The sequence below is a fragment of the Bison bison genome, unplaced genomic scaffold (genome assembly GCF_000754665.1).
Source record: "Bison bison bison isolate TAMUID 2011002044 unplaced genomic scaffold, Bison_UMD1.0 scf7180017864452, whole genome shotgun sequence".
Lineage (NCBI taxonomy): Eukaryota > Metazoa > Chordata > Mammalia > Artiodactyla > Bovidae > Bison > Bison bison.
Window position 1 is genome coordinate 9,903,996 of NW_011495014.1, and position 12,688 is coordinate 9,916,683.

The 12,688-nt window shown below is 34.4% G+C and overlaps 1 protein-coding gene across 13 annotated transcripts in view; it reads left to right on the forward strand.

Annotated features, from left to right (window-relative positions):
• The window catches only part of BAZ2B (bromodomain adjacent to zinc finger domain, 2B), a 203,641-nt gene that overhangs the window by 164,207 nt on the left and 26,746 nt on the right, over positions 1 to 12,688 (forward strand). For all 13 annotated transcript variants that reach the window (XR_826954.1, XR_826955.1, XM_010858994.1 and 10 more), the window contains 4 exons: positions 3,900 to 3,962; positions 4,973 to 5,117; positions 11,264 to 11,916; positions 12,317 to 12,590. Coding sequence is in view for 11 of the 13 variants with exons in the window: in XM_010858994.1 (XP_010857296.1) it covers positions 3,900 to 3,962; positions 4,973 to 5,117; positions 11,264 to 11,916; positions 12,317 to 12,590 (1,135 nt within the window). In the remaining 2 variants the exon portion in view is untranslated. The remainder of the gene's footprint in view (positions 1 to 3,899; positions 3,963 to 4,972; positions 5,118 to 11,263; positions 11,917 to 12,316; positions 12,591 to 12,688) is intronic.

The following is a 12,688-nucleotide window of genomic DNA, read 5'->3' on the forward strand; positions in this document are numbered from 1 at the left end:
CTAGGAAAAACGTTTCCTTTCTTGTATCAACTCCATATTTCTGGAGAAATAAAGCTTAGAAGGATGGATTATTGATATATTATGTGAAAATAATATCTGAACAAGACCAATGATGTTACTAAATCAAATTTTTACTTAATCTGGATAACAGTATAATTTATAAAATCATGTGCTATACAATTCTTTTAAGTAAAAAATAGCATAAATGCAAAATGTTTTCATAAATTACATATTTTAAACCAGAATGATTTGCTATAGTGAGCCTTACTTATTTTAAGAGTAGCAGGCTGAAAAGGAGACTACTGTGAGATTCCTTACAGGAATTACTTCATAATGTTGTACTTCTGAAATCACTTGATCAAATACTCTCATGCTGTGACAAAAGGGTATATAATTTGGGTTTCAGAACTGTAATTACCCAAAGATACTATTTATAACCAGTCTGCTTCCTTTGGCAAGTGGAGCTGTTTAGCAGAAATTAAACTTTTTTGATCAATATTAACCACCTTTTAAAAAAACAGAATTAGCATACCTTTTCAGCACTTAATATTATAATGTTTTTTAAGTATTAGCTCTCATAAATGTGACAACTTTGTGTTCGGGTATCAGTGTATTCTAGTGGATAGTCACCCATTAAACTAGAATTTATTTACAGAAATTGTCTTTCGCTTGGCATTTTTCACATGGAGAATTAACAAACTCTAAATTGTTTTCTTTAAGGGAAATAAAAGAACTATTAAAAATCAGTATTAATGATTTAAAAATCATTATTCACATTTTAAGACTGGATGTGTCATTTTAAAGTAGTATTTTATTTTTATGAACTTTGAATTATAGAGTTAATTAGATTGATCAAAATCCTGGCAAATGTGTATCTGGCATTAATGTGAGAAAACAGTTTAAAAGTGTTTTAAAGTAAGGAATATTTTAGGATCTAAGAGACCAAAGAAACATTTCTTTTACATGATTTGAGAGTTTTTCTTTATAATAAAGAATTTGTAGCCACTTACCAATTTCCTAATAAAACTAAAGGTTAACTTTTTAAAGAACCTGATTGATTGATTTTCCTCCAAAAATAGGTTTGGCTTCTTGATTAAGTATAGGTGGTGTCAGTTGTTATACCACATAAAGGACTAATTGCAGGAACCTTTCCAGTGAGACCCATGCCATTCCTTTCAATTAGAACCGGCATCTGGTATCTAATGCCTGATGATCTGAGGTGGAGCTGATTTAATAATAATAGAAATAAAGTGTCCAATAAATGTAATAAGCTTGAATCATCCCAAAATCATCCCCCCTCCAAGTCTGTGGAAAATTGTCTTCGACGTAGCCGGTCCCTGGTGCCAAAAAGGTTGGGGACCACTGAATTAGAAGATACTGCTCTTTAAGTCACAGCCCTTTGTCTTAAGGGTGATTCCCTCCTTTTTCACTCTTTATTCCTTCAACATATCAACTCTCCCTAATCCTTAGGTTTGCGTTGAGATCTTTGTGAACTTTAACCTCACAAGGTGGTGTGTAGGAGGTTATGTGGACAATTAAACTTTGACATATAGGGACATATAACAGCCTTCTCTTTTGATTGGGGAAGCATGGCAGGCATAGATTCTGTATTCTTAATTTTGTTGTTATTGCCTTTCTCTCTGGCTTTTCAGATTCTTCATATCTCTAAAAAGTATGAGGACTATTAACCAAAACTCCTTTAAATAAAACTTTAGTAGATATTTTACTTCTTTTTTTGGTAAGAAAAGTCTTAGAAATGGTAGTTAGTTAATCTAATACATAGTTACTTTGACATCTTATTTCAAATATTTGTTGATTGAATTGTTTTCTATATAAGCAAATTGTCAAACGTTTATCCTGCTGGTCAAAAGATCACTACATAGTCATAGAGCTATTGAGTATCTATTTAATTAAAGAGTCAAGATTTAAGGATCATTAGGCCTATTCTCTTATAAATAGAAATGATGTTATTATTACCATAAATAATATGCCTAAATGCCTCTGGAAATCGGGTCTCATAAATTTGGGTAAAGCATAGATAGCTAATGGTAAAACTATTGAAGTTTTCCTTTCCCTTCCTTTTATTAGGGAAATAACTATACTGGTTTAGAAATATCTGTTTGTGAGAATGATTGGTGGCATTATGACTTTTAAAAAAGCCTTATTAAAAGTAAACACCAAAAACAAGTGCTTATATTTTTTAAACCTGAGATGTACCTGCAGTTTCTCATTAAAGTACCATCTTTCAGAAAGAAAGAAAATAACCTTATTTATATGTTATGTACCAGAAAATTTGCTAGTTGCTTTCAGATCTGTTCTTTGTTGCTGTTGTTTAGTCGCTAAGTCATGTCCAGCTCTTTCATGACCCCTTGGGCTGTAACCTGCCAGGCTCCTCTGTCTGTGAGATTTTTTCCTGGCAAGAATACTGGAGTGAGTTGCCAGTTTCCTTCTCCAGGCGATCTTCCCAACCCAGGGATCAAACCTGCGTCTCCTGCTTGGCAGGCAGATTCTTTACCACTGAGCCACCTGGGAAGCCCCAGAACTGTTCTTAGTCCTCACAAAAGTCCCATGTTACAGATAATGTCATCACCAATTTACAGATTAGGAAAAAGTTTTGGGAGAGTTAAATGATTTGCCTATATATGTAGCCCACGCTGCAGCTGAGGTCCAATGAAGTACATAAGGACTTCCTGGTGGCTCAGACGATAAAGTGTCTACCTACAATGCGGGAGACCCAGGTTCAGTCCCTGGGTCGGGAAGATCTCCTGGAGACGGAAATGGCAACCCACTCCAGTAGTCTTGCCTGGAAAATCCCATGGACAGAGGAGCCTGGTAGGCTATAGTCCGTGGGGTTGCAAAGAGTTGGACACGACTGAGCGACTTCACTTTCACTTGAAGTATATATACCTTATATTAATTCATGCTTTCCCTCTAAAACATATACTTTGGGTGTTGCTCTCCCATATTCATTTTTTAGAATGAAAAATTTTATATAATTGCAAAATTTCTACTTATGAAATTAGTACCATTTATAGAAGAGATTATTCTTCTAAAAGTTCAATGTGTTCAGAGTACAACTTACTCTTTTTTGCTGTAAAATGACTCTTTCAGTTAATAGTACCAGTATTTTTGCAGTTTCCCAGATTTAAAACCTTAATATCATAGTTTACTCCTTCCTTCATCTCCTTCACCCCTTTCTGCCTCACAGGCATGAGTTGCCAGAATTTAATAGTTCTAACTATATAATATCTCTTACATCCATTTCCTTTTCTCCTTTTCTATTCCTTTTATCCTAGTAAGACCCACATCCTCTTTTCCTCTTGAATCACTGAAACTATCTACTAACTAGATTTGCTAGTTGTAGTCCTTTCCCTGATCCAGGCCATCTTACAACTATTACCATACTAATCTTTGTAAAGCATAGTTCTGATATGTAGTCTCCCTCAAAGGATCATATTATTGTCCATTGCCAAGCGTTTACAGCTCTAGACAGTGTAGCCCCAAAGTCATCTTTGCCTCATCTTCCTCCTTAACTCTTCATGTCAAACTCTCCATGTCCTCTTTTCTCTGATGAATCAGTGCCTAGCAAAGCTAAAACACAACTTCTTCCATATAGCCTTCCTCGGTATAGGTTCCCATTAGAAGTAATCTCACCCTTCCCTGAGCTCCATGACTCTTAATCTCTACCTCTCTTGAGGTTCATAGAGCTTTCTGCTGTTTGGCAGTTTTTCTTTATTAGCGTAATGTTTTATGTGTCTCCCTACCAGGTTAATGCTTTATCTAGAGCAAGAACTGAGTCTGTCCTTGTACTTTGCATATAGGAGGCTTTCACTAAATATTTGCTGATTGACTAAATAAATCTTAAAAATGTAAATGATACTGTATTTTGTTATGTATAGGATGAAGGTGACCAAGCAGCAAGTGTGGAAGAGCTAGAAAAACAGATTGAAAAACTGAGTAAAGTAAGCATTTTTCAGATTTTTTTTTTTTTTGGCAGCACTTCAAAAATCCACCTTGTATGGAATTAGTTTTTCTGGCTGCTAAATAAAAACAAGCTTTTTGTAACTAATTAAACTGAGATTTAGAAACATTCTTACAGTTATACCTTAAAAAATCAACGCCAAGGTTAAAAACCTGTCTTTTAAGGCATGGTACTAAACTTAACCAGGGCCTATATTCTTCAGCTCTTCTTTTAAATACAAAATACCAACAATTACATGGTTTTATATCTTGGAATTAATTACTTCTAAAATTCAGTCGAACTTTATAGTAATAGTTTCTGCATCTTATGGTTTTATTTTATATTAGTATGTTTGTAGATTTTATTTGCATTAGGTTTATACACTATACATATTTATGAATTTCTCATTAAAAATTGAATTTCAGTAGCATCAGTAAAGTTTTAGATGAACTTTCTGTTAAAAAAAATGAGGTTTTAAAGATATTATGAGACTGATATTATGATATACCTGTATATTATTTCCATGGGGATATATATTACAAATTTATCGCCAAATTTAGTCATATGTTACCAAGGTTTATAGCATGAATATAAAAATAGGCAAATACAGGTCTGGTCAATTATGTATATGAATATTATTTGTTATATATTGTAATAAGTAGAATTAAGCCAAAGTTCAGTGAAATACTTGATCACATTGCATTGTTCACTATCAAGTGTAAGACATGCTTTACTGGATGACACTTGATAAAATAAAACTTATCTTTTCAATCCATGACAACAAAAATATTCCTCTTACCCTCAAAGTGATTTCTGTTGTTACAAGTGTTACTGAAATTGAAGTCAGGAATGTAATATTTAACTCTTTTTGCTCTCTTTACTCACTAGTGAAAATTATCTGATTTTATTTATCTGCCTTTATTGAAGGCATAAGAGTGTAAAGTCACTTACATATTAATTTTTACAGCACTTGACACTCAGAGCTTAATTTTATGCATCATTTTTTAACAGCAACAGAGTCAGTACAGAAGGAAGCTCTTTGACGCTTCTCACTCTTTACGTTCGATGATGTTTGGCCAGGATCGTTACAGACGCCGGTACTGGATTCTTCCCCAGTGTGGGGGGATTTTTGTAGAAGGCATGGAGAGTGGTGAAGGTAGGAACTATTAATCTGTTACAAAGTAATATAAAGAACTATATTTTTTAAAACCCTGTTACTCCTCCAATATGTTTTGTGCTTCCAGAATCAAATTTCCTTTATGGATAAACCTTGTAAAACCTTGATTCCCATTCCTTTTGAATTTGTAATGCCCCTTCCTCTGATAAATATTCCTTCTCTCTCCATGATTTTTTTCTGCCACTCTCTGACAGCAAACATAAACTGTTCTTTTTCCTATTTAGTGAACAAAGATCTTCTGCTATATTATCCCTTATAACTGCTGCTTCACTTCTCTTCCTTTCCATTGTCAAGTTTTCCAACTTGTGGTTTATTCTTTAACTTTTGCAGCAAGTATCCATCCTGACAGTATCCTGGAGGTAACTTGTTTCAATCTAAGACCCTTATCCATCGTCACTCATCTTAAAATCTTGTTCATATTTGAAACCTGTGGTCATCTCCTCCTCCATGAAGTTTCCTTACTTGAGTTTCATATTACCACCCAAATCCTACAGTCTACCTTTGAACTATATTTTTGGCTGGCTCCATTCCTGTTTCATTAACTAGCATGTAATAGAATGTATATATTTTCTCAATAAACCATCTGAATTTAACTTTTCAGAACTTTGGATGGTTCCAAATACTTAAATTCTGATGGGGCCAAAAGTGTTATGTCAGTGTTTATAGGTTCTGGGATATAGCTATTGCCCGTGGTGGCACATGGAGGCAAAAAACTCCTTTCAACACAGTTTTTTAAAAATTCCTAGTATATGCCAGGCATTTCTAGGTACTGCAGGAGGTTGAAAGATATATAAAGCGTAATCCATACCACACAGAAATTTAACAATCCTTTGAAGAGAGGGGATTGATTAATACATAGACATCTAGATCTAGAACACGAATCATATAAAGCAGTTGTTTTTAACTTTTTGTTTTTAGCAATGGAACTACACTTTTTTTTAAAAGGGTGGGAATGCAAGTTGACACAGCCACTATGGAGAACAGTTTGGAGGTTTGGAGATTCCTTTAAAAGCTAGGAATAAAAGTACCGTATGACCCAACAGTTACACTCCTGGACATATATCCGAGGAAACCAAAATTGAAAAACACATGTACTCAAATGTTTATCACAGGTAGCTAGGACATGAAAGCAATCTAGATGTCCATTAACAGATGAATGGATAAGGAAGTTGTGGTACATATACACAATGGAATATTAACCATGGAAAGGAACACATTTGACTCAGTTCTAATGAGGGGGGTAGATGAACCTACAGCCTATTACGCAGGGTGAAGTAGGTCAGAAAGAGCAAGACAAATACCATATATTAATGCATATATATGGAATCTAGAAAGATGGTAATTATGAACCTACTGCAGGGCAGCAATAGAGACGTGGAGCTTCCCTGGTAGCTCAGCTGGTAAAGAATCATAGAGAACAGACTCATAGAGAAGGACATGGGGGGTGGGGGGAGGAGTGGAGAACAAATGCAAAGAGTAGCATTAAAACATATATATTACTAAAAATATATATATGTTACTATATGTCAAAATTTGGGGGCTCCAAAATCACTGCAGATGGTGACTGCAGCCATGAAATTAAAAGGCGCTTGCTCCTTGGAAGAAAAGTTATGACCAATCTAGACAGCATATGAAAAAGCAGAGACATTACTTTGCCAACAAAGGTTTATCTAGTCAAAGCTATGGTTTTTCCAGTAGTCATGTATGGATGTGAGAGTTGGAGTATAAAGAAAGCTTAGCACTGAAGAATTGATGCTTTAGAACTGTGGTGTTGGAGAACACTCTTGAGAGTCCCTTGGACTGCAAGGAGATCCAACCAGTCCATCCTAAAGGAGATCAGTCCTGAATATTCATTGAAAGAACTGATGCTGAAGCTGAAATTCCAATACTTTGGCCACCTGATGTGAAGAAGTGACTCATTTGAAAAGACCCTGATGGTGGGAAAGATTGAAGGTGGGAGGAGAAGGGGATGACAGAGGATGAGATGGTTGCGTGGCATCACCAACTTAATGGACATGAGTTTGAGTAAACTCCGGTAGTTGGTGATGGACAGGGAGGCCTGGCGTGCTGCAGTTCATGGGGTCACAAAGAGTCAGACATGACTGAGTGACTGAACTGAACTGAACTGATATGTCAAATTAGATTGCCAGTGAAAATTTGCTGTATAACACAGGGAGCTCAAATCCAATGCTCTGTGACAACCTAGGTGGGTGAGTGGGGTAAGAGGTGGGAGGGAGATTCAAGAGGTAGAGGGCATACGTATACTATATGACTGATTCGTGTTGATATATGGCAGAAACCAACAGAATATTGTACAGCAATTATCCTCCAATTAAAAATAAATAAATTTTAAAAACAATAAAAATTTCACAAGGAAAATCAAAAACAAAAAATCTTATGGGGACAAGGAGGTTCATGAAATATGCATTTAATGTACTTAGAATAGTGTCTGGCATATGAGCATTGTTGGCATATAGTAAACAGTGTTGTTATTGATTTGAATAATAATATATTTCTTATGAATGTAAATTGTATGAATTAAGAATATAAAATCATGTGTTGGAATGATGTGTATAAGTCATGCTCTGCTTCTCTCAAGGCAGAAGTAGCTACCAAATGGAATCAGGGAGGGATATAAGAAGGCTTCACTTGTACTTTATTTCTTTTTCAAACCTGATGGCAGTGTTGATTTAATAGGGTAGTGTGGTGGTTCTTTTTTTAACTGTTTGCTTAAAATATTTAAAAATAAGCATGGAAAATTAATTAAAATAGTAAGTTAATATAACCAACAAAAATAAATAAGTTGGACTAATCATATTAAAAAACTTCTGCATAACAAAGGAAATCTTCAATGAAAGGCAACCTACTGAATGAGGATAAATATCTGCAAGTTATATATCTCATAAGGGACTAACATCCAAAATGTATAAAGAACTTATACAATTCAACAGCAGAAAAACAATCTGATTTTAAAATGGGCAGAGTTTCTAAATAGACATTCTTCCAAAGAGGACACTTAGATTGTACGTGATAAGATGTTCAACATCATTAATCAAAAATCAATCAAATAAAAATCATCATGAAATATAACCTCTCACCTGTCAGAATGGCTGTTATCAAAAAGACAAGAAATAACAAGTGCTGGTGAGGGAGAATGTAGAGAAAAAAGGAATCTCTGTACACTGTTAGTGGGAATGTAAATTGGTGCAGGCACAATGGAAAACAATAGGTAAATTGATACAGCCATTATGGACGAGAGTATGGAGATTCCTTAAAAAACTAGAAATAAAACCACCATACAATCCAGCAATTCTACTAGGCATATACCCTGGGAAAACCAAAACTGAAAAAGACACATGTATTCCAATGTTCATTGCAGCACTATATATAATAGCTAGGACATGGAAGTGACCTAGATGTCCATCAACAGGATGAATGGATAAAGCTGTGGTACATACAATGGAATACTAGTCAGCCACAAAAACCAACACACTGAGTCAATTCTAATGAGGTAGATGAACCTACCTCATTAAGTCAGAAGGAGAAAAACAAATATTGTATATTAGTGCATATATGTGGAATCTAGAAAGATGGTACTGATGGACCTCTTTGCAGGGCAGCAGTGGAGATGCAGACATAGAGAACAGACTTGTGGACAAGGGCAGGGAAGGGAGAGGAGAGGCTAAGATGAATGGAGAGAGTAGCATGGAAGCATGTACACTAACATATGGAAAATAGATAGCCAGTGGAAATCTGCTCAGTGACTTAGGGAACTAAAACCAGGGCTCTGTAACAATAGAGGGGTTGGAAAGGGTGGGAGGTGGAGGGAGGTTCAAGAAGGAGGGAACAAATGTACTCCTATGGCTAATTCATGTTGATGTATGGCAGAAATGAAACCAATATTGTAAAGCAATAATCAATCAATTAAAAATAAACATAATTAAAAACAGATTTAAGAAAAACAACATGGAGGCTCCTCTAAAAGTTGAAACTAGAACTACCATATAATCAATAGAAATCTAATTTAAAATGACAAAATTGTGAGTCACTTGAAGGTACAGAGCCTTGTTGAAGCTAAAAAACAAAGAAATTATCCCAGAGTAGCTTTCCTTTAACTGTAATAAGAATCATCTGAGAAGCTAAAAACAAAAATGAGCACTGCCCCCGGCCAATTAAATATCCCTCCTTTTATTTTATCATTCAAGAAATATTTATTGAGCTTCTATTTTATAGCAGCCACCATGTTAGGCATTTGGGATCCAATAACAAGCAAGACAGACATCGCTCTGCTTTTAAGTAAAGCCTTATTAATTTAAATTCTGGTGTGTGGGTGGAGGTGGAGAAAATAAACAAATAAGTTACTGTTTATAATGATAAATTCTGTGAAGGAAATATATAGAATGATAACCTAAAGTGAATGGGTAAAATAAGATACAATGGTATAATGCACAACCCAGGGAATATAGCCAATATTTTTAAATAACTATAAAGGGAATATAACCTTTAAAAATTGTGAATCACTACATTAGTATATATACCTGTGACATGTAATATTGTACATCAGCTCTGTGTCAATAAAATAAATAAAGTGAATGGGCTAGGGATTCTACTCTAGATAAAGTAAAAACCTTTATCTGATCAGAGAAACCTTTCTTGATCAGAGAAAACCTCTGTGAGGAAATGACTTGATCTGAGACATAAAGGATAAGGAGTCCGGTCAACAAAACAGTATCCCAGGCAGAGGAAGCAGCAAGTGCAAAGTGCCCCAGAAAGGAAAGAACTGGGCATGTTTGAGAAGCTGAAGAAAGGGGAGAAAAGAACAAGCTTTAGCAAGTACAAGAATGGTCAGAGGTTGTAGAAATTTTCAGGAACCAGACCATATAGGCCTTGCTTAGAAGTTTAGATTTTATTCTAGGTTGCAAAAGAGTGAATAGTAGTGTCTCACTTCTGTAATAGTGCAAAACGATAGTCATATTGATATATATGCATGTAAGATTTCTAGAAGGAATCATAGATATGATTGATTAACCACAGTTACCTCTGAAGAATAGAAATAGGGACTGAGGGAGTAGGGCAGAAGCAGTTTAATTTATACCTGTCATTACTGAATATTTTACCTTTGACATATGTTACTTTTCAAATTGAATAAAGTACTGAATTTATATTTTTAAAATAATTCTTATAAATTATTTTTGAAACACTGTTAAAAAATATGAACCAGAAGTTCACAAAGGAGAAATGCTAATAAACTCATGAAAAGATATTCAGCCTTACTGGCAATCAGGGGAAAAAAAAGGCGGTTTTGATTTTTATCTCCCAGATATTGGCAAAAACAAAAAACATTGATAGTATTTAGTTTCCTTGAAGGTGTAGGCAAACAGATGCTCTTACTTCTGGTATGAATGTGTATTGATCTCAACTTTTGGTTTGACAACATACTTCAAAACCCTGAAAAGTATATATCTTAGTACTCAGTAAGTATCCTAAGGAAGTAAATTAAAAAAAAAAATGTAAGACCAAAGATACAGATGCACATCATCATTTATAGCATTATTTATAATAGCAAATAACTGGGCCATATTAACAGCCATTAGTAGAAGATGGATTATTTAAATTGATGATGTATTCCACTGAGTATTCTATAACCATTAAAATTTATGTCGTTATGTATTTATTTATTTATGTATTATGTATTTATTTATTTATTCATGTATTTATTCACATATCAGGATGTTTACAGAGTAAAACATGTAGGTTAGAATATTATGTATATAATAAGATTTACTTTTTTTTAATTTATAGGTTTAAGTGTATATGTATATGCATATAGAATGCCTGCAAGTGTTATTGAAAAATATTAATAGTAATTTTTGCTGTATATTAGGGCTTTTTAAATTTTTTATATTTTAGTTTTTTCTAATTATTAGTTTAAAAATTATATTAATTTTCCAATGAGCAAAAAATCTAATCTATAAAAAAGGGGAAAATGGAGAATATTATGTAATCTATAAAGGTTTCCTAAAAATATTTATGCATATAACTTGATAAATAGTAAAAGGATATAATTATATAGTATTGGTTTGATCTGGAGTAATAAAGTTTTATAATGCTTTTCAATTTTTTAGGACTAGAAGAAATTGCAAAAGAAAGAGAAAAACTAAAAAAGGCAAAAAGTATCCAAATCAAAGAAGAAATATTTGAGACTTCTGAGCACACTTTAAATTGTTCAAATCCAGATCACTGTGAGCAAAAGGAAGATACTAAAGAAAAAGATAACCCAAATCTGTTTCTTCAGAAACCTGGCTCTTTTTCAAAATTAAGCAAGCTTTTAGAAGTAGCTAAGATGCCTGCTGAGTCAGATGTAATGACCCCCAAACCAAATAGTAGTGCAAATGGGTGCACATTGTCATATCAAAACAGTGGAAAACAGTCACTGGGCAGCATTCAATCAACAGCAACACAAAGCAACACGGAAAAGACAGACTCTAATAATCTGTTCAGTACCAGTTCAAGTGGTCCAGGGAAGTTCTATAGTCCTCTCCCCAATGACCAGTTGTTAAAGACATTGACTGAAAAGAATAGACAGTGGTTTAGCCTTTTGCCAAGGACACCTTGTGATGATACCTCTCTTACCCATGCCAGTATGTCAACTGCTTCTTTAGTGACCCCTCAGTCTCAGCCACTGTCTAAGTCACCTTCACCTGCCCCAGCTCCTCTTCTTGGATCGTCTGCTCAGAATCCTGTTGGCCTAAATCCATTTGCTTTATCGCCTCTTCAGGTTGGTGCTGTTAGTTGTAACTCATGTTTTTGTTGCTTTGTCTAATCTTTGATCCTGTAAATGTTTTCTCTTAAGGGAAATCAGTTGAATGTTTATAATATTATCCCTGCCATGGCTTGAAAACCGAAGAGCCAAGATTGTTATCACCAAACTTCATCAGAACTACTTATGTCTAAGTTAAAGACTTATCTAACTACTTTTTAGCATATTATTATTACATTATTTAAAAGGAAATTACTTTGAGGAGCAAACAAAACATGTAACTGTTGTATTTAATTTGCCTCTAATTGTGATATATGAAAGAATATTTTTTCAGAATTTTAAAAACAATTTCTGGTTCTAAACACTTTTCCTAACTCCTTAGATTGTCCCTACTTCTAAAATGTGTTGTTTCTTGCAGGTGAAAAGTGGAGTGTCTGTGATGGGACTCCAGTTTTGTGGGTGGCCTGCTGGCGTGCTTACTTCCAATATTCCATTTACATCACCTTTACCTAATCTGGGATCAGGGTTGGGATTGTCAGAAGGAAATAGTAATACATTCGTGACTCCTAATGTTGCACCAAGTAAAAGTGAATCTCCAGTACCACAGAATGAAAAAGTCTCTTCAACTCAACCTGCAGCTGTTGAAGTAGCAAAACCAGTAGATTTTCCTAGTCCAAAACCCATTCCAGAAGGTATGGTTTATAGTCACTTACTTAATTTTATTGTTATAGATTCCACATGATAACTGAATCTTTGAGGATTATATATTTAGTTATAAATCTTTCAATTT